Source organism: Ranitomeya variabilis, chromosome 4 (genome assembly GCF_051348905.1).
Source record: "Ranitomeya variabilis isolate aRanVar5 chromosome 4, aRanVar5.hap1, whole genome shotgun sequence".
Classification (NCBI taxonomy): Eukaryota; Metazoa; Chordata; class Amphibia; order Anura; family Dendrobatidae; genus Ranitomeya; species Ranitomeya variabilis.
The window spans coordinates 169,221,811-169,249,546 of NC_135235.1; the positions used below are offsets into that span (position 1 = coordinate 169,221,811).

At 44.6% G+C, this 27,736-nt stretch overlaps 1 protein-coding gene across 1 annotated transcript in view; it reads right to left on the reverse strand.

The window, feature by feature from the left end:
- Positions 1-13,546: 13,546 nt before the first annotated feature.
- Positions 13,547-27,736, reverse strand: part of LOC143768562 (pulmonary surfactant-associated protein D-like) — a 122,953-nt gene continuing 108,763 nt past the window's right edge. Inside the window, exon 5 of the mRNA XM_077257208.1 lies at positions 13,547-14,575. Coding sequence (XP_077113323.1) covers positions 14,190-14,575 — 386 coding nt within the window. The 3' untranslated portion in view covers positions 13,547-14,189. The remainder of the gene's footprint in view (positions 14,576-27,736) is intronic.

Here is a 27,736-nt window from a genome sequence, read left to right on the forward strand (position 1 = left end):
CGATTATTGCAAAAAGCCGGGGATCCAACTGAAACACGAAACCCAATGCAAGTCAATGGGGAAGCAAAGTCGGCAGTGAGTGGAGGACAGGAAAACACCTACAGTGCCCATTTTAATGCCTAAAACATCAATTCTTGTTACTTAAGCTTGTCAATCTTAATTTGCCTTATAATAATAGTTAGGCATTGAAAATTGGGGGTCATTTGGCTAAAGTTGTTGGGGGGGTAGGGCTGGCTCAAGTTTTCCGTGGGCCCAGGAAAACGCGGACTACGTCACGGCGGTGGAGCAGGGAGAGGTAAGTATTTCAACTTTGCAAGTGCTGTGATCCTGAGCAAGCAGGGGGGCACACTCATTCGCATTGGCACTGGCACAGGGCCCCTCAAAGTACGGCGGTGTGTTTGACGGCGGGAGTGCCTCCCACCAGCAGAGACACTTTTGCATACTATGAGGGGCCCTGTGCCAGTGATGTCGCCAATGAGTATGCCCCCCCCACCTGATGAAGGAACTTGCACTTTCCTCTGCACCTTCCTCTTTGTCCCCGTGTAAGGTGGTATAGTATGCGGGAAGGGGAACCAGACTTTCAGCAGGGTCAGATACTGGCTGTGTAGAGTGCAAGGGGAATTTAGTGGTCTGGGTCAATGTACCAGCGGACTCATCTAGCAGTGGCTGGGCAATGGGCAGGATGAGGAGGAAACACAGATATAGGCCCAAAGAATAAAGCAGGCTAAATGCAGTTCAAAATTGGTAACAGGACTAAACAGGCGGCATTGCTTTGTTCAGTGGAGGAAAACTGTAATGAGTGGCAGACACAGTTAGTAGGCCCAACTAATAAAGTGGGCCAAATGAAGTTCAAAATTGGTAACAGGAGTAAACAGGCGGCACTGCTTTATTCAGTGGAGGAGAACAACACGCAGCGGCAGACACCGTTAGTAGGCCCAACCAAACAAGGAGGCCAAATGCAGTTTAATATCTGATATAGGCTGAAAATTGAAGCTCAGCTTTGTTCAGTGGAGAACAACAAGCAGCGGCAGACACCGTTAGTAGGCCCAACCAAACAAGTAGGCCAAATGCACTTTCATATTTCATATAGGCTGAAAGCCTGAAAATTGAAGCTCAGCTTTGTTCAGTGGAGAAGAAAAGCAAGGAGCGGCAAACACCGTTAGTAGGCCCAACCAAACAAGGAGGCCAAATGCAGTTTAATATCTGATATAGGCTGAAAATTGAAGCTCAGCTTTGTTCAGTGGAGGAGAACAACAAGCAGCGGCAGACACCGTTAGTAGGCCCAACCAAACAAGTAGGCCAAATGCACTTTCATATTTGATAGAGGCTGAAAGCCTAAAAATTGAAGCTCAGCTTTGTTCAGTGGAGGAGAAAAGCAAGGAGCAGCAGACACCGTTAGTAGGCCCAACCAAACAAGGAGGCCAAATGCAGTTTAATATCTGATATAGGCTGAAAATTGAAGCTCAGCTTTGTTCAGTGGAGGAGAACAACAAGCAGCGGCAGACACCATTAGTAGGCCCAACCAAACAAGTAGGCCAAATGCAGTTTAATATTTGATATAGGCTGAGAATTGAAGCTCAGCTTTGTTCAGTGGAGAACAACAAGCAGCGGAAGACACCATTAGTAGGCCCAACCAAACAAGTAGGCCAAATGCACTTTCATATTTCATATAGGCTGAAAGCCTGAAAATTGAAGCTCAGCTTTGTTCAGTGGAGGAGAAAAGCAAAGAGCGGCAGACACCATTAGTAGGCCCAACCAAACAAGTAGGGCAAATGCAGTTTAAAATTAGTTACAGGGGTACACAGGCAGCATAGCGTTGTTCAGCGGAGGACGATTGTAAGGAGTGGCGCAGACAGACTTAGTAGGCCTAAAATAAAAAAGTAGGCTCAATGCAGTTCAAAACTGGTTACAGGGGTACACAGGCGGCATAGGTTTGTTCAGTGGAGGTCAACTGTAAGGAGTGGCGTAGACAGACTTAGTAGGCCTAAAATAAAAAAGTAGGCTCAATGCAGTTTAAAATTGGTTACAGGAGTACACAGGCGGCATAGCGCTGTTCGGCGGAGGACGATTGTAAGGAGTGGTGCAGACAGACTTAGTAGGCCTAAAATAAAAAAGTAGGCTCAATGCAGTTCAAAACTGGTTACAGGGGTACACAGGTGGCATAGGTTTGTTCAGTGGAGGTCAACTGTAAGGAGTGGCGCAGACAGACTTAGTAGGCCTAAAATAAAAAAGTAGGCTCAATGCAGTTTAAAATTGGTTACAGGGGTACACAGGCGGCATAGCGCTGTTCAGCAGAGGACGATTGTAAGGAGTGGCGCAGACAGACTTATTAGGCCTAAAATAAAAAAGTAGGCTCAATGCAGTTCAAAACTGGTTACAGGGGTAGACAGGCGGCATAGGTTTGTTCAGTGGAGGTCAACTGTAAGGAGTGGCGCAGACAGACTTAGGCTACGTTCACATTTGCATTGTGCGCCGCAGCGTCGGCGACGCAACGCACAACGCAAACAAAACCGCAACAAAACGCACGCTAAAACGCTGCATTTTGCGACGCATGCGTCCTTTTTGGCCGAAAGTTGGACGCAAAAAAAAAAAGCAACTTGCTGCGTTTGCTGCACCCAACGCTTGCGGCCAAAAAAAAGCATGCGTCGCAAAACGCAGCACAACGCATGTCCGTGGACATGCGCCCCCATGTTAAATATAGGGGCGCATGACGCATGCGGCGACGCTGCGGCGCCCGACGCTGCGGCGCCGAACGCTAATGTGAACGTAGACTTAGCAGGCCTAAAATAAAAAAGTAGGTTCAATGCAGTTTAAAATTGGTTTCAGGGGTACACAGGTGGCATAGCGTTGTTCAGCGGAGGACGATTGTAAGGAGTGGCAGACACAGTTAGTAGGCCCAAAAAAGTAATAGGCTAAATGCAATTCAAAATTGGTAAAAGCAGTAAACTGGCGGCATAGCTTTGTTCAGTGGAGGATAACTGTAAGGAGTGTCTGACACAGTTAGTAGGCCAAAATAATAAAGTGCGGTAAATGTCTGTCAAAACAATTTTCAAAAATAAACAGGTGGCATAGCTACGTACATGGGTGGGCTCCTCTGCTGAGTAGCAGACAGTGGTACTTGGCGCAAAGTATTAAATGGTCTAAATGGAGGCCAGGGCCCCTGTATATTTTAACTATCATCTATCATTTCAACAAATTTGTATTGGCAGTGCCATTGAAGGATTTATCAGCACAGACTACACTGTGGTGGAGCAGGGAGAGGTAAGTATTGCAAGTGGTAGAGCACTGTTCGACCTGGGGAGAACACTCTCTCGTGGGCGGTGATACTGGCAAAGGGCCCCTCATATTACGACAGAGTGTCTGACGTTGGTTGTGCACCACCACCGTCAGAGACACTTCATTGTACTATGAGGGACCCTGTGCCAGTGCCGTCGCCCAAGAGTGGGCACACCCACCTGTCCAGGCAAATGGCACTCGCATAAGTGCTTGCGCTAGGTGGTGACCACGGCCCTGTGGGGGAAGTCAGCCCATTTAGGGAGGTAAAAAAATGGCCTATGGTGGACATTCAGCAGCCGCAAATGGAGGAATTGGAGCAGTCAGTAAGAGGAGGCCAAAAGCAAGACATTTGTCAGGCAAGCTACGTGGAGCAGGGGAAGGTGGGGCAAAATAATTTGAAATCTATGATTGGTTCATTTTAATGAAGGTTAGATCATCAAGATTTTGGGTAGCCAGATGAGTCCTTTTTTCGGTATTGAACCAGCAGCACTGAAGACTCTTTCTGATAGCACACTAGCAGCAGGGCAAGCGAGCTCCTGTAATGCATATTCAGCCAATTCAGGCCAGATGTTTATTTTAGATGCCCAATAATCAAAGGGGAATGACCTGTGAGGGAGAACATCGATAAGGGAGGAAAAATAGTTCGTAACCATACTGGACAAATGCAGTCTCCTGTCACTTTGAATAGATGCAGCAGTACCTGTCGTGTCTGTGGTCATGGCAAAATCACTCCACAACCTGGTCATAAAATCCCTCTGTCCAATGCCACTTCTGATTTGTGCACCTCTAACACTTCTGCCATGTTGCCCCCTGCAGCTCTTGTGAGAACCATCACCGCCGCTGTGTGCTGGGGATGCCTGAACCAAACGGTCTACAAGAGTTGCTTGTTTGGTAGCCAATATTTGCTCAAGGTTCTCATGTGGCATGATATTTTGTAATTTCCCTTTGTAGCGTGGATCAAGGAGGCAGGCCAACCAGTAATCATCATCGGTCATCATTTTTATAATGCGGGGGTCCCTTTTTTGGATACGCAAGGCATAATCAGCCATGTGGGTCAATGTTCCAGTTGTCAATTCACTGCTTGTGCTGGGTTGAGGAGCACTTTCTGGCAAATCAATATCACTTGTCTCCCGCAAAAACCCTGTACCTGACCTTGCAACGCCACCAGTTTCTATAGCCCCCTGAGAAGCATCCTCCTCCCATAAATATTCATCCCCATCATCCTCCTCCTCCTCTTCGTCCGCCACCTCATCCAGGAGAGTTCCCTTATGGCTGACAATGGCTGACTGTCATCAAGGCTTCCCTCATCCTCGGCTGCAGATACCTGCTCCTTAATGTGCGTCAAACTTTGCATCAGCAGACGCATTAGTGGGATGCTCATGCTTATGATGGCGTCGTCTGCACTTACCAGCCGTGTGCATTCCTCAAAACACTGAAGGACTTGACAGAGGTCTTGTAGCTTCGACCACTGCACACCTGACAACTCCATGTCTGCCATCCAACTGCCTGCCCATGTATGTGTATCCTCCCACAAATACATTACAGCACGCTTCTGTTCGCACAGCCTCTGAAGCATGTGCAGTGTGGAGTTCCACCTTGTTGCAACGTCGATTATTAGGCGGTGCTGGGGGAGCTTCAGCGATCACTGATGGTTCTGCATACGGCTGGAGTGTACGGGCGACCGGCGGATGTGTGAGCAAAGTCTTTGCACCTTCAGGAGCAGGGCTGGTAACCCTGGATAACTTTTCAGGAAGCACTGCACCACCAGGTTCAAGGTGTGAGCCAGGCAAGGTATGTGTTTCAGTTCTGAAAGGGCTATGGCCGCCATAAAATTCCTTCCGTTGTCACTGACTACCTTGCCTGCCTCAAGATGTACACTGCCCAGCCATGACTGAGTTTCTTGCTGCAAATACTCTGCCAGTACTTCCACGGTGTGTCTGTTGTCGCCCAAACACTTCATTTCCAACACAGCCTGCTGACGCTTACCACTAGCTGTTCGATAATGGGACACCTCGTGTGCAACACTGGCAGCTGCGGATGGAGTGGTAGGGTGACTGCGCTCTGTGGATGACCTTTCGCTTCTGGAGGAGGAGGAAGAGGAGGAGGAAGGGTGCCGAACGCCTACAGCCAACTGTTTCCTAGACCGTGGGCTAGGCAGAACTGTCCCACTATGGCTGTCCCCTGTGGACCCTGCATCCACCACATTAACCCAGTGTGCCATGATGGACACGTAACGTCCCTGGCCATGCCTTCTGGTCCATGCATCTGTTGTGAGGTGCACCTTTCTACTGACTGATTGCCTGAGTGCATGGACAATGCGGTCTTTGACATGCTGGTGGAGGGCTGGGATGGCTTTTCTCGCAAAGAAGTGTCGACTGGGTAGGTCATAGCGTGGTACTGTGTAGGCCATCAGGGCTTTGAAATCTTCGCTTTCAACCAACCGGTAGGGCATCATCTCTAACGAGATTAGTCTAGCAATGTGGGCGTTCAAACCCTGTGTACGCGGATGAGAGGATGAGTACTTCCTTTTCCTAACGAGAGTCTCTTGTAGGGTGAGCTGGACTGGAGAGCTGCATATGGTGGAACTAGCAGGGGTGGAGGTGGACATGGCAGATTGAGAGAGGATTGGTGATGGTATTCTTGATGTTGGCCTACATGCAGTGTTTCCTCCCAAGAACCTGGTGATTCCCTGACTGCCTTGGCCTTGTGAAGATACCTCCACATTTGCTGCAGGTGGTGTCCTAAACAGTGGACTTACGGTGAGGGAAGCAATGTAGCGTTGCTGACTACATTCATTCTGAGCGGGTGCACCAATGTTATGGGACGTTTGGTAGTTAGTCCAGGCTTGCAAGTGCATGCTGGTTATATGTCTACGCATGCACATTGTATTTAAATTTAGGGGATTTTTCCCTCTGCTAAAAGTCTTTGAACATTTCTTACAGATAACTTTTCACTGATCATTCGTATCTTGGTTAAAAAATTGCCACACTGCACTCTTCCTACTATCGAATACCTTTTCAGGCATTGCACGCTGTGCTACTTTCACCGGATGGCCACGCTGTCCTAAAACTGTTTTTGTTTTATACACACGTTTTGGGCCTGATACGGGCCTGCCAGATGAAAGCTGTTGCGATGTTGATGCCTGCTGCTGATCATCCTCCTCCGCTTCAGAGCTACTGCCAGCGGCACCCTGTTCCCCCAATAGCTGCTAATCTGGGTCAACAACTGGGTCATCTATCACCTCCTCTTCAATGTCCTGTGCACCGTCCTCTGTGTCACCTTGTAAGGTGCTATAGCGTTCGGGACGGGGCACCAATAGTCTCATCAGGGTCAGATTCTGGCTCAGTACACTGTGAGGTCAATGTAGTGATCTGAGTCAATGGAACAGCATAATAATCTAGCTGTGGCTGTGCTTTTGTACACTCCATGTCCGATTCTTGTCTTGATTCTTGAATCTTGTAATGGGCTGTGAACTATTTCCCTTTCTAACCCTGGCACGGTATGTGTAAAGAGCTCCATGGAGTAAACTGTAGTGTCGCCTGCCGCATCCTTCACTTTTGCTTTGGGTGAAGGACACAAGGAAGCGACTTGTTCCTGACCGGGAGCATCCACTGACGACTCGCTGCTTTTATATTTCGAACTTTCGGAAGAGGAGGCGAAAGAGGTAGAGGCTGAGTCAGCAATGAAAGCCAAAAGTTGTTCCTGCTGCTCCGGCTTTAAAAGCGGTTTTCCTACTCCCAGATAAGGGAGCCTTCGAAGCCTTGTGTAGCCAGATGATGACGCTGTCTGAACAACTCGAGCCTTAGGTGCTATTTTGCTTTTCCCACTACCACCAGATGCTCCACCACCACCATCACCACCATCATTACCAGCTGGCAATGACCGCCCACGGCCTCTTCCACCAGACTTCCTCATTTTTGGGAAAATGTAACCAAACTAACAACCGTTATATGGTACTATAAAACAATGTAGAAGGTGTATATAAACTTGTTGAGAATTTAAATCTCCTTTTTTTGTGTGGGAGACTGCTGCAAAAACCAAGCCCGCTGTATTATACTACACATTGTAAGTGGCAGAAAGTGGCAGGCAGATATACGACAAACAGAACTGATGCAGATCCACTTAGGGGCAATTTAAATCTCCCTTTTTTGGGTGGGACACTGCTGCAAAAAACCAGGCCCACTGTATTACACTACACAATGTAAGTGGCAGAACGCCGCAGGCAGATATACGACAAACAGAACTGACGCAGATCCACTTAGGGGCAATTTAAATCTCCCTTTTTGGGGTGGGACACTGCTGCAAAAAACCAGGCCCACTGTATTACACTACACAATGTAAGTGGCAGAACGTGGCAGGCAGATATACGACAAACAGAACTGACGCAGATCCACTTAGGGGCAATTTAAATCTCCCTTTATTATGTGGGAGACTGCTGCAAAAAACCAGGCCCACTGTATTATACTACACACTGTAAGTGGCAGAACATGGCAGGCAGATATACGACAAACAGAACTGACGCAGATCCACTTAGGGGCAATTTAAATCTCCCTTTTTTGGGTGGGAGACTGCTGCAAAAAACCATGCCCACTGTATTGCACTACACACTGTAAGTGGCAGAACGTGGCAGGCAGATATACGACAAACAGAACTGATGCAGATCCACTTAGGGGCAATTTAAATCTCCCTTTTTTTGGGTGGGAGACTGCTGCAAAAAACCATGCCCACTGTATTGCACTACACACTGTAAGTGGCAGAATGTGGCAGGCAGATATACGACAAACAGAACTGACTCAGATCCACTTAGGGGCAATTTAAATCTCCCTTTTTTGGTTGGGAGACTGCTGCAAAAAAACAGGCCCACTGTATTACACTACACAATGTAAGTGGCAGAATGTGGCTGGCAGATATACGACAAACATAACTGATGCAGATCCACTTAGGGGCAATTTAAATCTCCCTTTTTTGGGTGGGAGACTGCTGCAAAAAACCAGGCCCACTGTATTACACTACACAATGTAAGTGGCAGAACGTGGCTGGCAGATATACGACAAACAGAACTGATGCAGATCCACTTAGGGGAAATTTAAATCTCCCTTTTTTGGGTGGGAGACTGCTGCAAAAAACCAGGCCTGCTGTATTATACTACACAATGTACGTGGCAGAATGTGGCAGGCAGATATACGACAAACATAACTGATGCAGATCCACATAGGGGCAATTTAAATCTCCCTTTTTTGGGTGGTAGACTGCTGCAAAAAACCAGGCCCACTGTATTACACTACACACTGTAAGTGGCAGAACGTGGCAGGCAGATATATATATATATATATATAAAAAAAAGGGACCGTACTACAATAACAATCTCCCTACAATAATCTCAGGACAAGTATGGCAGCAATAAAAAGGACTGCTACACACAAAAGTGTGGAAAAATAAACAATAGAACTGTGCAGAAAGGAGCAACAGGATTTTTGCTCTTAAAAAAGCAGTTAGTTTGCACAGCGGCGTACAAACAGCAATGCAGCTATCAGGGAGCCTTATAAGCTACAGAGCTGATGCACAGAAATCTAGCCTCCAGTGTCACTGCAAAGAAAAGGTGGTGTTGGACAGTGGAAATCGCTACAGCACAAGTGGTTTGGGGGTTAATCTTTCCTCCCTAACCATATCCCTGCTTCTGACGAAGCTGCAGCAATCTCTCCCAATGCTCAGATCGGCAGAAGTAAGATGGCGGTCAGCGTGCATGCCCCTTTATAGCCCCTGTGACGCCGCAGAAAGCAGGCCAATCACTGTCATGCCCTTCTCTAAGATGGTGGGGACCGAGACCTATGTCATCACGCTGCCCACACTTTGCGTCCTTCATTGGCTGAGAAATGGCACTGAAAGCGTCATACGAAAAGTGACTTTGGCGCGAAGATCGCGGACCTCATGGTCGGGTCGGGTTTCACGAAACCTGACTTTGCCGAAAGTCGGCGATTTTTCAATTTGTCCGATCTGTTTCACTCAACCCTAGTTATAAGTATGAACAGAATGTAGAAATTCCAGCCCCACACACCAAAGTCAGGAGAGGAGGTGAAACAACTGAGACTGGCAGAGACCATGAGTGAAAGTTGGAAAACTGTTCTGATCTCTAAGGACAGCTACCCTAAATTGGGACAGTCCCACTGAATCCCGGCATCTGGGCACTATGCTTCCAGGAATGCTTATTCTGATCAGTATAAACAGGCTGCAAATCACTCAGTTAATGAGAAAAACATTTGTTCACTGGGAGAAATGTTTTTCTTAGATTGTTTAAAGATTGTCAACTTTGACAGCAAATCATCCTGTATACACAAGATATGTGCTGCAGATAATAACAGTCAATGCATAAAGTGCGATCTATTAGGCTATGTACACAAGTTGCGGATTTGCACGCGGATCCGCAGCGTTTTTGATGCTGCGGATCTGCAGCAGTTCTCCATGCATTTTACAGTAGCATGTTAAATAATGGAAAATCAAATCCACTGTGCACATGCTGTGGAAAAAAACACGCGGAAACGCAGCAGTGTATTTCTCACAGCATGTCAATTCTTTGTGCGGATCTGCAGCGTTTCTGCACCCATTGACTTCCATTGTGTCAGGCACAACCGCAGCAAAACCGCAGATGTAAAAAAGATCTGCTGTTTAGCTGTGGATGAAACGCTGAAGATCGGGAGGAGGGAGTGTGTGGGCGGAGTGTGGGCAGTGACTGTGTGCTTGTAAAGTGTGTGCGGGCGGGGTCTGCGGGCTGTCCATAAGTCTGTGGGGGTCTGCCGGGGCATCTGCGGGCTGTCCAAGGCTGTGCGGTGCAGTCTGGGCATCTGCAGGGGCTGTGCTTTTCTGTCCAGTGGTCTGCGGGGCTGTGAGGCTCTGTCTGGGGGTCTGCAGGGCTGTGCGGCACTGTCAGGGGGTCTGCTGGGCTTTGCAGCGCTGTCAGAGGGTCTGCGAGGCTGTGCGACTCTGTGGGTCTGCAGGCTGTGCTGCGCGTCCGGGGGTCTGCAGGGCTGTGCGGCTCTGTTCGGGAGTTTGTCCTGGGGTCTGCGGGCTTTGGGGGTTGTGTGTTTGTGTAGGCATCGTCCGATGGGAGTAAAAGTCCCATCTCGCTATGCCTGCTACAGTGACAGTGATTGACACATCAGCCAATGATGGGACAGTAGAAGTCCCATCATCCGGCTACTGTGTTGAATGTTTTATAAAAAAAAAACACACGCACACATATACAGTACAGACAGTACATACAGTACATACAAAATATAACATACAGAACATACATATAACATACAACACATACACACATATACAGTACAGAGTACAGACAGTACATACAACATATAACATAGAGAACATACATATAACATACAACAAATACACAGTACTTAATATACAGTACAGCAGTATATACAGTACATAGAACATATAGCATACAGAACATACACATAACATACAACACACACATATACAGTACAGACAGTACATACAGTACATACAGCATAGAGTACATACTCACCAATCACCTTGATCCTGAAGCCGTCACTCACCTGTAAAAAATATTAAAATAATAAACCAGCAATATACTCCCTGATAGATATACTGTATCTGTCTATAGATGTATTTATAGATAGATCGACATATCTATAGATACACAGATATATCTATCCATATATCTATCTAACTATCCATATATATATCTACATCTATCCATAGGTATATCTATCCATACATATATCTATAGATAGATATATGAATAGATATATCTATGTATCTATAGATCTATCTATCTCATTCCTTCTATCTATCTATCTATCTATCTATCTATCTATCTATCTATCTATCTATCTATCTATCATCTATCATCTATCTATCTTATTCCTTCTATCTATTTCATCTCTTCTATCTATCTATCTATCTATCTATCTATCTATCTATCTTTCTGTTTCATTCATTCTATCTATCTATCTATCTATCTATCTGTGTGTAGTGATGTGTGGGTTGGACAAATGTAAAAGAGGAGGTTGGACAAGAAATTACATCACAAATAATTTTTGTTCAATAATAGATCTTTATTTAGCTTTCAAAAACACATACACATAAAAAAACGCATCAAATCCGCACAAAAGACGCATTAAAAACACACCAAAAATGCACCTGCATTTTCTGCCAAGATATGCGGATTCAGTGCGGAAAAATCAACAGGCAAATCCGCAACGTGTGCACATACCCTTGCTGATCATTCTGTGTGCATCATCACACAGGCTATTTAATGACTGCCAATTGGCAACCATGTAACCAATTAAAGATCGTTTGATGGTACAAGTTAGCTAGTGTAAGGTCATCCTGACAAGGAGTCTGCAAGAAAGATTGCAAGTTCAGCCTACCAGGTTTGTATTAAGATGACCGTTTTTGAACTTTGATATTTTTTAAAAAATTCATTATGCGGTTCTGAAACTTGTGGTTACTTCTATTTTCCTAATTTGAGGGGTTCTTTCTAAGGGTACTTTTTTTTTTATTTTTTGGTTTAGTTTTTGCGCCACATTTTTTTTTACACTTGTACTGTTCCCGGTCAAAAATGACCGAATAGCATTTTATGGTAATTTCAGTCATTTTTTGAGTAAAACAAATGAGTTATAATTTCTTTTGAGACTACTTATTGCATCTACTATTGTTTATGAAGTAAACAGTTGCTTTAGGTGCAGATTTTCACATGCTTTCAGTACAAACCATACGCATTGGCTTTCAGTACAGTTCTGTGCAATTTTTTTTCTCTGTATGTTATTTACCCTGCTTTTCCTCTAAAAATAAATAAATTCAGTTGTCAATATTGCATATTGAGAGATTTCATGAAATGTCTCGTGTACTACGGTTTGATGATAAAACTGATAGAATTGAAAGAAGAGCTAGGGATAAACTAGCCCCTATCAGAAAGGTTTGGGATACATGGGTAGATATTCTACCAAAATTGTATAATGTTGGTACAAAAATAACGGTTGATGAACATCTGGTTGCATTCAGAGGAAGGTGCCTATTCCGCCAATATATCCCGAGTAAGCCAGCAAAGTATGGCATAAAAATATGGACAGTTTGTGACAGTAAAAGTTCCTATGCCATAAATGTTCAAGTTTATACAGGAAAAAAGCATGGAGAAAGACCTGAAAAAAATCAGGGCATGCGAGTTGTTTTTGACTTGACACAAGGAATGAAAGGGCAAAATGTGACATGTAACAACTTCTTTACATCGTACCAACTTGGGCAGATATTGCAAAAAAGAAAAATGACAATGCTGGGAACGGTAAGAAAAAAACAAGCCTGAGCTTCCACAAGGTATTCTCAACAAAAGAGGTGTACATAGTTCCATGTTTTATTTCACTCAAGACACAACAGTGGTTTCTTATGTTCCAAAAATAAACAAGTGATACTTATGAGGACAATGCACGATGATGATGCAATAAGCAATCGAGAAGATAGAAAGCCGGACATGATAATGGACTACAATGCAACAAAAGGGGCCGTAGATACACTTGACCAACTAATAACTACTTACACTTGCAAACGAAAAACCAATCGGTGGCCAAAGATTATTTTTTATAATATTCTTGATGTTTCCGCCTACAACGCATTTGTCTTATGGTGTGAAACAGATCCCAACTGGAACAGAAATAAACTACGTAAAAGAAGACTGTTTCTGGAAGAATTATTAGGACAATCCCTAATTAGGCCTTTTATTGAAGAGAGACATGTGAATCCCAGAAGTGAAGGAGCACTTGCCATTGTTCAAAGCATCCAGCAGCATGCTCAAACCACAGCCTCCACCAGCACTGCAACTGAATCAACTGAATCAACATCCTCCACCAGCACAGCTGCCAGCCTAAAAAGAAAGAGATGCTGCCTTTGCCCTCCTTCGAATGACCACAAATCAAGCATGACTTGTTTTTGTTGCAAAAATATATGTGCAAGAGACATGTGTATTATTGTTGTCCTGAATGTAAACAATAGTATTATGTGAAGATTTTCTGCAAAAAACTGATTTTTTTAATTTTTTTATTACTTTTACTATTTTTTTAAAAATGTTTGCACGCAGTTAAATTTTATACTATAGTTAATTTTAGTTATAGTTATAGTTGTTATAGCAGTAGTTGTTTTAGTTAGTTAGTTAAGCTAAAATTTGTAATTTCTGTGCAGAATTCAATAAGCCCTTGTAGCCTTTATAAACTCAAAATAAATATAAAAAATTGAGTTTTTTAAGTTTTTTTTTTTTTTATAATGACCAACCATGTTCACATACAGTATAATAATGCAACAGGTATTCAAAAAAAAAATTTTAAGTAGCTAAAACAGCATTTTAATAGTTCCGGTCAAAAATGACCAGAGCAGTACAAGTGTATAGTGGAAACGAACAGAACAGCAGGGTTAATGAAAAGATATAAAAGCTTCTTTATTATACCACAGGTGCAGCAATTCAAATATTTCAAAAAGCTCCTACTATATAGATAGTATTATAAGACAAAACAACGTTCTAATATCACAGTGTATACTACACTACAGGAATTGTATGTAAGATACTTTATATGAAAATACTATGTATGGTGCAAAATTACCGTGTTACACTAATCAGGATATACCACACAGTAGAGATACCACAGTAGAGATACCACTATGATGTATGCAATTGTAGAATTTACATCATAACGGCGCATTCTATTATCACTATTCATCAAAAAGAATTCCAGCTTTGAGTGTCACAGATTTGGCTGCTTACAATGCATTTTACAAATTGCAAAATAATAATTGCATGAAAAAAAAATAGATATTATGTCATCAGCATAGCTTGTATGTAAAGTTTTTATGTATTGCTCTGACAAAAAATGTTTAATGTTCAACAATATACTGTTTGAATAACTTTATTGGAACTCACATATAACTAGTCGAAGTAAATTGCAAGGAATGTCATTCCATTTCCCATTGTCTTGAATCTCTACACAGTCTTCGTTGTCCTTGCTATTATTTGGCTCTCCTAGATTCCAGCTAGTAAATAAGATCTTCTCACCTGATAAGTATCTAAATATACCTTCTACTTGTAAGTCTGATATGCCCAAAAAAGCCTTGGCCAGTTCCCCCTTGGTGTGGAGTATTTCTTGAGTGGCACTATTTTCTGCTGCATTTCTTGGGGTTGCCAGTACACCGCCAGCTTCTTTGCATACCTTCTGAGCATTTTCAAAATTTTCTTCTAAGCCATTGGTCACAAATACTTTGTCACCAGACTGTTTACCTCCATGGAAAAGAAGAACTGAAATAGGTAAAAAATGGGTATTTTATATTCCCAAATACAAAAAAATAATGCTTTTTAATATTGTTAATAAAAGATTTAATCAAAGAAAGAAAAAGACATCCAGAAGAAAATTAGCAAAATTGATAAGAAGGGGCATGCATCTAAGTCATATTTATAAAACATTCCCACCATATGTCTTCCTTATAATTTTTTTTAATAGGTTGAGATTCCAAATGAAGGTAATGAAAAAATGTAAATGAAACACGGTCAGCTTTGTCCATAATCAATTGATTTATTTATTTTACTTGCTTATACAGCACCATTAACATCCACAGTGCTTTACAGACGTCATCATCACTGTCCTCATAGGAGGTCAAAATCTATATTCCCTATCAGAATATCTCTTAAGGATGGGAGGACATCAAAGGAAAACATGGAAGAAACCCATGCAAACCCATGGAGAACATATAAACTCATAACACTGTCGGCAAGTAAACACAATGCCAGAAATACCTCATGGAAAAGAGGTTTTTTTTTTCTTAATAAAATAAACTTTTTCCTAATTTTAGCACAACTGGTGTAATAAATAACAAAAAGGGAATAGGACACAATGTTTTCAATGATGTTAAACAATGTAATTAGATCCAGTTGGAAAAAAACACATTAGGGTAATCCAATACTTCAACAGTGATGATAATAATATTTTATAATTGCAATGAGTTTCAATGCCATACCGGCGTACTGATATTTAGCTACTTAAGAATATACAAACATACATTATATACACTCACACTGTATTCAAACACACGCAAACTAACACAAAGTGTGTGCATATAGATAAATATACACACAGTATACTATATACTATACAGTATATATACACTACCTTTCAGTTTAGAGTCACCCAGACAATTTTGTGTTTTTATGTTTTCATACTTTTATTAATCAAATGAGTTGCCAAATGAATTGAAAATCTAGTCCAGACTTTGACAAGGTCCGAAAAAAAATTTTTTTGTTTGAAATAATTTCTCTTTCAAACTTTGCTTTCATCAAAGAATGCTCCCTTTGCAGCAAATACAGCATTGCAGACCTTTAGCATTCTAGCAGTTAATTTGCTGAGGCAATCTGGAGAAATGTCACCCCATGCTTCCAAAAGCCCCTCCCACAAGTTGGTTTGGCTTGATGGGCACTTTTTGCATACCATACGGTTAAGCTGCTCAAATGGGGCTGAGATCTGGTGACAGTGCTGGCCACTCCATTACAGATAGCATACCAGCTGCCTGCTTCTTCCCTAAATAGTTCTAGCATCATTTTGAGGTGTGCTTTGGGTCATTGTCCTGGTATATGATAAATTAGGCCCAATCAAGCGCTGTCCACAGGGTATGGCACGGTGTTGCAAAATGGAGTGATAGCAGCAGCAAATTAGAGCTCGGAGTCACCACGAGAAGAGGCACCTCTAAAAAAGGCTCGAGTTGCCTGCCATGCAGGTAGTGTCAACCTAAAGGGACAGATTGAGAAAGGACCTTGTGTGAAGCCTCAGGCAGCAAGGGAATGAGAATACAGTGCAGTAAGGAAGGCTTCCAACCCCACCTGGCTAGGGGGATTCCGAATAGCTTCCAGGTTCCCCAGAATCCAAAGATCACCTGTAAACTGTACCTGAACTTCATCAGTAAAAGGTTAAGAGACTGCAACCTTGTGTCCTCCAATTCTTTCCTGCACTTCACCATCTATCATCCTTTCCAACTACACCAGAAGCCCACCAGGAGCCCTGGGGACTAAGCTCTACCTGTGAGGAGCTATACATCTAAGCTGCAATACAATCATCCCTAGTGGACCCCTTTAAGTAGCGTCGGCCACACCTGGCCGAATACCACAGGTAGCATCGCAAACATTACTACATTAGACTTTATTTCCATTTTCATAACCCCCTTTTACTGGATGCCCAGGGCCAAGGACCAGGTCACTGCTACTGTGACCACCCCTTTAAGAAGAGAACTAGCCCGGTACCGAGTACCCCATGGTCATAGCGGGTGTTCATGAACAGGATGGACCGACCTGAAAAATCAGGTCATGTGCGCCGTGAACTTAACTGAATTTTTTGATTGCTGCCATTGATGCACCACGTGGCGAGTGAGGAATGCAGAACATGTCCTGTCATGGGTGGAGCCCGAGGACGGGAGCAAAAGCTGGACCCACCCACTACAGAGACTTTAATGTGAAAAGAACATGTCCATCAGGAGGACGGATCTGCCTCCAGAGATGGTTGGCAGAAAAGCGGAGCGAGGACCTCCCACAGAAAAGAGAGAGAGAGGATCTCGGGAAAGCATGGCCACAGCATGGCTGCACGCTTCCCGGTGAATGCTATGGCAAGCGGCAGTGAGGAGTCACAGCAGCAGGTGGAAGGAAACGTGGACTTACCAGACCGACAGGATAAAGCCCCGGACCAGATGACAGCATTGGATCCGGAGCTCCTCAGCACTGAAATGGAGGAGCTGGCATGACAACTCCTACTGTCGCAGATGGTGGCGGTGGCAGTGTGGAAAGCAGCACTGCTGAAGAGGATGGCAGCGCCTATGAATAACCTGGAGCCAGCTCCCTCAACCCCAGCGGAGCCAGAGGAGGAGACTGGCACTGGGAAAGCAGGTATGCACAATACCCCAATAGCAGAGGAGACCCTGATGGGACCTTTAAGACCCGCGCCAACCCTAACGCCCAGCCAGGTAGTGAAGGAAGTAACCTGGGACCACATGGCAGACCTGGGGGGTGCACTAAAAGAACCTTTGGTACCCAAACCATTGTCCTTGGGGGCATGCAGGAAAGAGGAGGCAATTCACTGGAGACACCCAGAGACTGATTTAATGGGGTTCCCGGAGGAGGCCCAAGCAGCAGCCAACCATGTGAAAATAGTAAAGAATGATTATTTCTGCCAGCAGCAGATTCTGAAATTAATAGCAGAGGAGCAGGAGTGCAGAGCTCAGTGGGAGGCTATTGAGCAACGTAATATGCAGGTAAAAGCCCAGACCAGAGACGTAGCTAGGGTTTTAGCTTGGGGGGGGGGCGAAAAATCTGTGTGGGCCCCTAACCAGGTACCCCAGACTACAGCTACATGGTGCACCTTAATTGTGAGCATAGGGGGACATCAGCAGATGACCTCACTCTGACTGAAAAAACATCTATAGACAAAAATGAACACTGATATTACTGTATGGAGACCATATAGTGGTAGAAACCAGTCCTGCAGACCATATAAGAGATCACTGGACAGTTTTAGATGGTGACTTACAGCTGATGGTCTTTCTTATGGAATTGTTCACTTTTCCCGTCTTTTCCATCTGGCCCAGAATAACATGAGAACTTCTCCAGCCAGGACTTGTCTGCAGAGAATACAACAAAGACACATCATACGTCTCACATTTCCAGCACCGTCCATATCTATTTCCAAACTGCACAAACTCCTCATTCTGCTGATACCCCAATACAGAGCCGCTGCTGCCGTATGTGTCCCTATTACTGCATCGGCTGTGTGGTACAATAATGGTGCTGCCCTACATAATAATGCCATAACTGAGTCCCTTACATAGTAATAATGGCTCCTTTATGCTCTCTAGATAATACATTTCACCCCTGGAAAACATTAATGCCCTGTGCTAGTGCCCTCCACATTTTGTCCCTAAAAAGTAATAATACCACATATGAAATTTGTTGGTATCAGTTCTCTGAGTGCCCCTATAGCAATAATGTTTAAGTGCCCACATAACATTTAATAGTGTCCCCTAAGTAGCCTCCATGTACAGCTTGACTATACACAGTATGGTGGGCCCACAGCTTTCCTATACACAGTATAATGCCCCCCACAGCTCCCCTATTCACAATATGAAGATTCCATTGTTCCCTTGTACACAGTATGATGTCCCCACTGCTCCCCTATACACAGTATGATGTCACCACTGCTCCCCTATACACAGTATCATGAGCCCACAGCTCCCCTCTACACAGTATGATGAGCCCACAGCTTCCCTATACACACTATAATGCCCCCACAGCTCCCCTATACACAATATGATCCCACAGCTTCCATATACACAATATCATGATCCCACAGCTTTTCTATGCACAGTATAATGCCCCCACAGCTCCCCTATACACAATATGATGATCCCACAGCTCCCCTATACACAATATGATGATCCCACAGCTCCCCTATACACAATGTGATGATCCCACAGCTCCCCTGTACACAGTATGATGTCCCCACTGCTCCCCTATACACAGTATGATGTCACCACTGCTCCCCTATACAGAGTATGATGAGCCCACAGCTCCCCTATACACAATATGATGATCCCACAGCTTCCATATACACAATATCATGATCCCACAGCTTTTCTATGCACAGTATAATGCCCCCACAGCTCCCCTATACACAATATGATGATCCCACAGCTCCCCTATACACAATATGATGATCCCACAGCTCCCCTATACACAATGTGATGATCCCACAGCTCCCCTATACACAGTATGATGTCCCCACTGCTCCCCAATACACAGTATGATGTTACCACTGCTCCCCTATACACAGTATGATGTCACCACAGCTCCCCTATACACAATATGATGATCCCACAGCTTCCCTATACACAGTATAATGCACCCACAGCTCCCCTATATACAATATGAGGATCCCACAGCTCCCCTATACACAATATGATGACCCCACAGTTCCCCTATACACAGTATGATGTCCCCACTGCTCCCCTATAAACAGTATGATGTCACCACTGCTCCCCTATACACAGTATGATTAGCCCACAGCTCCCCTCTACACAGTATGATGAGCCCACAGCTCCCCTATGCACAGTATGAGCCCACAGCTCCCCTATACACAGTTTTATGACAACAGAGCTCTACTATAGAAAGTATAATGCCCCCCAGAGCTCCCAAATATACAGTATAATGGGCCAACAGATTTTACCTGCGGATTCCCCGCGGATTTACCTGCGGATTCCCCGCGGATTTACTGCAGATTTTGTGCAGTTTTTGTGCGGATTTCGACTGCGTTTTTACACCTGCAAATTCCTATCAAGGAACAGGTGTAAAACGCTGCGGAATCCGCACAAAGAATTGACATGCGGAAAATACAATGCAGCGTTTCCATGCGGTATTTTCTGCAGCATGTGCACAGCGGATTTGGTTTTCCATAGGATTACATGGTATTGTACACTGCATGGAAAATTGCTGCAGATCCGCAGCCAATTCCGCAACGTGTGCACATAGCCTTACTGCGACTGACAGCTGGCTCAGCAGCCTCTACCACTCAGTAGATGCGCACTGATGCCCCTATAACAATAAAGCTTCTTAAGTGCCCACTTGACATTTAATAATGTCCCCTGAGTCCCCCATGTACAGTAACAATGGCCCCAGCATCACTGATGTCAGCAGGTGGTCATGTGATGACTCTATCGGCTTCTCTCAATCCTCTTCTATTGAAAGAAACCAACCCTTTCTAGTTGACACAAGCACATAGTAAACATGTGGTCGCATGACAGCCTGATGACGCCAGTGATATTGGGGGCTCATGACAGCAGGCGCTCCGTGTCATGATTTAGCAGTCTGCTTATTATTAAATTATTAAAACACCACTCTAGCAGGCCTTTCTTTTCCACTGCTGGAGTGGTGCCCTGGGCATATACTCATCCTCCGCCGTATTCACCGCTTTTTGGCACCGCTCCAGTCCCGCGGCTCCATCTTGTGAGCACAGCTTCTGATTGGCCAGAAGTTAGAAGCTGCATCACAAGCGCTCAATGTAAGTCTATGAGGGCCAGGAAGAGGCGAGAATGAGGCCGGAAAGAGGCTCTTATAGATTCACATTGATTAGTGACCTCGTACCTCTCCATGAAACACTGGAGCAGCGGACAGGTCTCAAACTGCACGAGATTGGTGCGGAAGGTGAATATCAGACAGTTGGTCTTGGATTGAGGCTATGTGCCCACTTTGCAGACTCGTGTGTGGATTTTTCCGTGCAGATTTTGAAAAATCCGCAGGTAAAACGCACTGTGTTTTACCTGCGGATTACCTGCGGATTTCCAGCATTATTTGTATGGATTTCACCTGCAGTTTTACGACTGCGGATTCCTATTAAGGAACAGGTGTAAAACGCTGCGGAATCCGCATAAAGTATTGACATGCTGTGGATAATACACCGCAGCGTTTCTGCGCAGTATTTTCTGCAGCATGTGCACTGCGGATTTTGTTTTCCATAGGTTTACATGGTACTGTAAACTCATGGAAAACTGCTGCGAATCCACAGCGTCAAATCCACTGCAGATCCGCAACGTGTGCACATAGCCTTAATGCGCCACTCCAGCCGTGAAATAACAAAAAATGCTGGAATGATGCTTTAAATGTGATGCAGTTCATGGCTTACCCAGCAGGTAGATATAATAAGCAGGGGTGGATTAAGGGTAGCCAGGGCCCTGGGCTGTTCAGACACTGTGGGCCCCCCCGGTCATGTGACGGGGGTCATGTGACGGGGGTCATGTGACGGGGGTCATGTGACGGGGGTCATGTTATACCTGAACCAGATTATTCCAGAAAAATGGCTGGGCCCTACTCTACTGTAACCTATTAAATATTTGTTAAAATATGCAATACAATTTAGGTATATTTGGATTTATTTTTCAATTTTTAAAATTACCAATATCACATACAAGGAACAAATACCACCGCACCATGACCAGACCACAAATTACAATCACAGTGATCGAATAATATCACATACAAGGAACAAATACCACCGCACCATGTCAAGACCACATATTACCACCACTTGATGACCAAATAGCACATACAAGGGACCAGGGGTGGATTAAGGGTAGCCAGGGCCCTGGGCTGTTCAGACACTGTGGGCCCTCCCGGTCATGAGGCGGGGGTCATGTGACGGGGGTCATGTTATACCTGAACCAGATTATTCAAGAAAAATGGCTGGGCCCTACTCTACTGTAACCTATTAAATATTTGTTAAAATATGCAATACAATTTAGGTATATTTGGATTTATTTTTCAATTTTTAAAATTAACAATATCACATGCAAGGAACAAATGCCACCGCACCATGACCAGACCACAAATTACATCCACAGTGATCGAATAATATCACATACAAGGAACAAATACCACCGCACCATGTCAAGACCACATATTACCACCACTTGGTGACCAAATAGCACATACAAGGGACAAATACCGCAACACAATTTCCTGACCACATAGTGAATGAATACTACAATACTGATCAGTAATAAAAAAAAACAACACAATACTATCACCATAAGTGCCAGTATTCACAGGAGATCTGTACTTAGTATGCAGTGTCTGTGTAGAGGTAATACAGAGATCACTGGTGGTATTATACACAGGAGCTCTGTATATAATGTATAGGTAATACAGTGATCACTAGTGACATTGTACACAGGACCTCTGTATATAGTATACAGTGTATAGTGTCAGTGCATAGGTAACACTGACTCACCAGTGATGTCTCTAGGTGAAGTCCTTCATCTTTCATCCAGCACAGACCGCCATCTTTTCTTCCAGCCAGGACTCGTTTCTGCAGTAAATAACACAGTTATCTTGAGCTCCGCTTGCAGAACACATTACTTAATTTTTCCCAACTTATACATTATACCACATGAAGAAAAAAAGGCAACATAGTGTCACTCTGCACAGTAACAGGACCGCCCCCCCCCCAATTTAAAACAGTATACTCAAAAAATAAAATAAATACATCACTGCAGTAATAATATCCCTTAATTAGCCCTATGTCCAGCATTGCCCCAGACAGTGTGCTCAACAATCTGCCCCAGTATGTCCAGCATATTGCCCCAGAGTGTCCAGCATTGCCTCCAGACAGTGTATTGTTGTGAATTCTGTTTGTGGGCTCCCCCGGTGGTGTTTTATGGTAGTGCCACTTATTTGCCTTCTTCTATCCCTGATCACCTGTTGCCACCCATTAGGGGAGTTTCCTATTTAAGGCTACTTCCAGTGTTGTGTCAGGTTCAGGTCACGGTCAACTTTAGTTTCCATCACCCGAGAGCTAGTCCGTTTTGTTATTTTTATTTCCCTGCCATTGGGGTAATCATGACAGTTTGGCCGGCCGCAATGTGTTAAAACTATGCACTAAAGCAGGAAAGGATGTGAAAAGGTTTTTTTTTTTCTCTGTGTTTGGAAAGTGTACCTTAGTTTGCTCATTTGTACTCCTTGCTTAAACTGCAGTCTTCAGCCTTTTTTTTTTTCCTCTCCTCTTAATCTCTGAATGGCTTTGGTTACACCTGTTTGAATCATGGATCCACAGAGTTTGGTTGCAGGTCTGAATAACCTGGCTACAAAGGTCCAGAACTTACAAGATTTTGTTATACGTGCTCCAATGTCTGAACCTAAGATCCCTATGCCTGAATTTTTTACCGGAGACAGATCCCGTTTTTTGAATTTCAGAGAGAATTGTAAATTGTTTTTGTCTCTGAGATCTCACTCTGCTGGTGATCCTGCACAACAGGTTAAAATTGTTATTTCTCTACTGCGGGGTGACCCACAAAGTTGGGCATTTGCATTGTCGCCAGGGGATCCTGCGTTAGTAAATGTAGATGCGTTTTTTCTGGCTTTGGGGTTGCTTTATGAAGAACCTAATTTAGAGATTTTGGCTGAGAAAGCCTTGATAGCTCTTTCCCAAGGGCAAGATGAAGCTGAGATATACTGCCAAAAATTTCGTAAATGGTCGGTGCTTACTAAATGGAATGAGTGCGCTCTAGCAGCTAATTTCAGAGAAGGTCTCTCTGATGCCGTGAAGGATGTCATGGTGGGGTTCCCTGTGCCTACAGGTCTGAATGATGCCATGAAATTGGCTATCCAGATTGATCGGCGTTTACGGGAGCGCAAATCTGTGCACCATATGGCGGTATCTTCTGAGCAAAGACCTGTGCACCATTTGGCGGTGTCCTCTGAGCAAAAACCTGTGCACCATATGGCGGTATCTTCTGAGCAAAAACCTGTGCACCATTTGGCGGTGACCTCTGAAAAGGCACCAGAGCATATGCAATGCGATAGTGTTTTGTCTAGAGGCGAACGACAGAATTACAGGCGCAAAAATGGGTTGTGCTTCTACTGTGGAGATCCAGCTCATGTTATATCAGCATGCTCTAAACGCATAAAAAAGGTTGATAAAAAGGTTGATAAATTTTTTTCTATGGGTACCTTGCAGTCTAAATTTCTTTTGTCCGTGACATTGATTTGTACTTTGTCATCTGTTACCGTGGATGCTTATGTGGATTCTGGCGCCGCTCTGAGTCTCATGGATTGGTCCTTTGCCAAGCGTTGTGGGTTTGATTTAGAGCCTCTGGAAGTTTCTATTCCCCTAAAGGGTATTGATTCTACACCTTTGGCTAGCAATAAACCACAATATTGGACACAAGTGACTATGCATCTTACCCCAGACCATCAGGAGATTATTCGTTTCCTTGTGTTATACAATCTACATGACGTTTTAGTACTTGGATTACCATGGTTACAAATTCATAATCCAGTCTTGGACTGGAGATCAATGTCTGTGTTGAGCTGGGGATGTCGGGGGATTCATGGGGATGCACCTTTGGTTCCCATTTCTTCATCTACTCCCTCTGAGATCCCAGCATTTCTGTCAGATTTTTATGATGTCTTTCAGGAGCCTAAGATTGATTCTCTCCCTCCTCACAGAGAGTGTGACTGCGCTATTGAGTTGATTCCCGGTAGTAAATTTCCTAAGGGTCGCTTGTTTAATTTGTCTGTACCTGAACATACTGCTATGCGGGAGTATATCAGAGAATCTTTGGAAAAGGGTCATATTCGCCCCTCGTTGTCTCCTCTAGGGGCAGGGTTTTTCTTTGTGGGTAAAAAGGATGGTTCATTGAGACCTTGTATCGACTATCGACTTCTGAATAAGATTACAGTTAAATACCAGTACCCGTTACCTTTACTGACTGATCTGTTTGCTCGCATAAAGGGGGCTAAGTGGTTCACTAAGATCGATCTACGTGGTGCGTATAATTTGGTGCGGATTAAGCAGGGGGATGAGTGGAAGACCGCATTTAATACGCCTGAAGGCCATTTTGAGTATTTGGTAATGCCTTTCGGTCTCGCGAATGCCCCTTCCGTTTTTCAGTCCTTTATGCACGATATTTTCCGTGAATATCTGGATAAATTTATGATTGTGTATTTGGATGATATTCTGATTTTTTCGGAGGACTGGGAATCTCATGTTCAATAGGTCAGGAGAGTTTTTCAGGTTTTGCGAGCTAATTCTCTTTTTGTAAAGGGCTCAAAGTGTATTTTTGGGGTTCAGAGAATTTCATTTCTGGGATATATTTTTTCCCCTTCATCTATGGAGATGGACCCTGTTAAGGTTCAGGCTATTTGTGATTGGATACAACCTACTTCTCTAAAGAGTCTTCAGAAATTCTTGGGATTTGCTAATTTCTATCGCCGATTCATAGCGGGTTTTTCTGCCATTGCTAAACCTTTGACTGATTTGACCAAAAAGGGTGCTGATGTTGCTAATTGGTCCTCTGCGGCTGTGGAGGCCTTTCGGGAGCTTAAGCGCCGCTTTTCTTCTGCTCCTGTGTTGCGCCAGCCTGATGTGTCGCTCCCTTTCCAGGTTGAAGTAGATGCTTCCGAGATCGGAGCAGGTGCAGTTTTGTCGCAGAAAGGTCCTGACTGCTCAGTGATGAGACCATGTGCGTTTTTCTCTCGAAAGTTTTCACCCGCTGAGCGAAATTATGATGTTGGAAATCGGGAGCTCTTGGCCATGAAGTGGGCATTTGAGGAGTGGCGTCATTGGCTTGAGAGTGCTAGACACCAGGTGGTGGTCTTGACTGACCACAAGAATCTAATTTATCTTGAGTCAGCCAGGCGTCTGAATCCTAGACAGGCGCGCTGGTCGTTGTTTTTCTCCCGATTTAACTTTGTGGTTTCATATCTACCTGGGTCTAAGAATGTGAGGGCGGATGCCCTCTCTAGGAGTTTTGAGCCTGACTCGCCTGGTGATTCCGAACCTACTGGCATCCTGAAGGATGGGGTGATATTGTCAGCTGTCTCCCCAGACCTGCGGCGCTCTTTGCAGGAGTTTCAGGTGGATAGGCCTGATCGCTGTCCGCCTGGTAGACTGTTTGTCCCTGATGACTGGACCAGTAGAGTTATCTCGGAGGTTCACTCTTCCGCGTTGGCAGGTCATCCTGGAATTTTTGGCACCAGGGATTTGGTGTCTAGGTCCTTCTGGTGGCCTTCCTTGTCTCGAGATGTGCGTATTTTTGTGCAGTCTTGTGATGTTTGTGCTCGGGCTAAGCCCTGCTGTTCTCGGGCCAGTGGGTTGTTGTTGCCCTTGCCTATTCCTAAGAGGCCTTGGACGCACATCTCTATGGACTTTATTTCTGACCTTCCTGTTTCACGTAGGATGTCTGTCATCTGGGTGGTGTGTGACCGTTTTTCCAAGATGGTTCATTTGGTACCTTTGCCCAAATTGCCCTCCTCCTCTGAGCTGGTCCCTCTATTTTTTCAGAATGTGGTGCGTTTGCATGGTATTCCTGAGAATATAGTGTCTGACAGGGGTACTCAGTTTGTGTCTAGATTTTGGCGGGCGTTCTGTGCCAGGATGGGCATCGACTTGTCTTTTTCGTCTGCATTCCATCCTCAGACTAATGGCCAGACTGAGCGTACTAATCAGACTTTGGAGACTTACTTGAGGTGTTTTGTGTCCGCTGATCAGGACGATTGGCTTGATTTTTTGCCATTGGCAGAGTTTGCCCTTAACAATCGGGCCAGTTCTGCCACTTTGGTTTCTCCATTTTTTTGTAATTCAGGGTTTCACCCTCGCTTTTCGTCCGGTCAATTGGAGTCTTCGGATTGTCCTGGAGTAGATGCTGTGGTTGATAGAATGCATCAGATTTGGGGACAGGTTGTGGACAATCTGAAGTTGTCCCAGGAGAAGACTCAACAGTTTACTAATCGTCATCGGCGTGTTGGTCCTCGTCTTTGTGTTGGGGACCTGGTTTGGCTGTCTTCTCGATTTGTTCCTATGAAGGTCTCGTCTCCTAAGTTTAAGCCTCGGTTTATCGGCCCTTATAGGATTCTGGAGGTTCTCAATCCTGTGTCCTTTCGTTTGGACCTCCCAGCATCTTTTACTATTCATAATGTTTTTCATCGGTCATTATTGCGGAGGTATGAGGTGCCGGTTGTTCCTTCTGCTGATCCTCCTGCTCCTGTGCTGGTTGAGGGTGAATTGGAGTATGTGGTGGAAAAGATCTTGGACTCCCGTGTTTCCAGACGGAAACTTCAGTATCTGGTTAAGTGGAAGGGCTATGGTCAGGAGGATAATTCTTGGGTGACAGCATCTGATGTTCATGCTCCTGATTTGGTTCGTGCATTTCATAGTGCTCATCCAGATCGCCCTGGTGGTTCTGGTGAGGGTTCGGTGCCCCCTCCTTAAGGGGGGGGTACTGTTGTGAATTCTGTTTGTGGGCTCCCCCGGTGGTGTTTTATGGTAGTGCCACTTATTTGCCTTCTTCTATCCCTGATCACCTGTTGCCACCCATTAGGGGAGTTTCCTATTTAAGGCTACTTCCAGTGTTGTGTCAGGTTCAGGTCACGGTCAACTTTAGTTTCCATCACCCGAGAGCTAGTCCATTTTGTTATTTTTATTTCCCTGCCATTGGGGTAATCATGACAGTGTATCCAGCAATCTGCCCCAGTGTGTCCAGCATATTACCCCCAGTGTGTCCAGCAATCTGCCCCAGAATGTCCAGCATTGCCCCAGTGTCTCCAGCATTGCCCCAGTGTGTCCAGCAATCATCTGCCCCAGTGTGTCCTCCAGCATTGCCCCCAGTGTGTCCAGCAATCTGCCCCAGTGTCTCCAGCATTGCCCCAGTGTCTCCAGCATTGCCCCCAGTGTCTCCAGACTCCAGCATTGCCCCCAGTATCTCCAGCTATCATCTGCCCCAGTGTGTCCTCCAGCATTGCCCCCAGTGTGTCCAGCATATTACCCCCAGTGTGTCCAGCATATTACCCCCAGTGTGTCCAGCATATTACCAACAGTGTGTCCAGCATTTTACCACCAGTGTGTCCAGCAATCTGCCCCAGTGTCTCCAGCATTGCCCC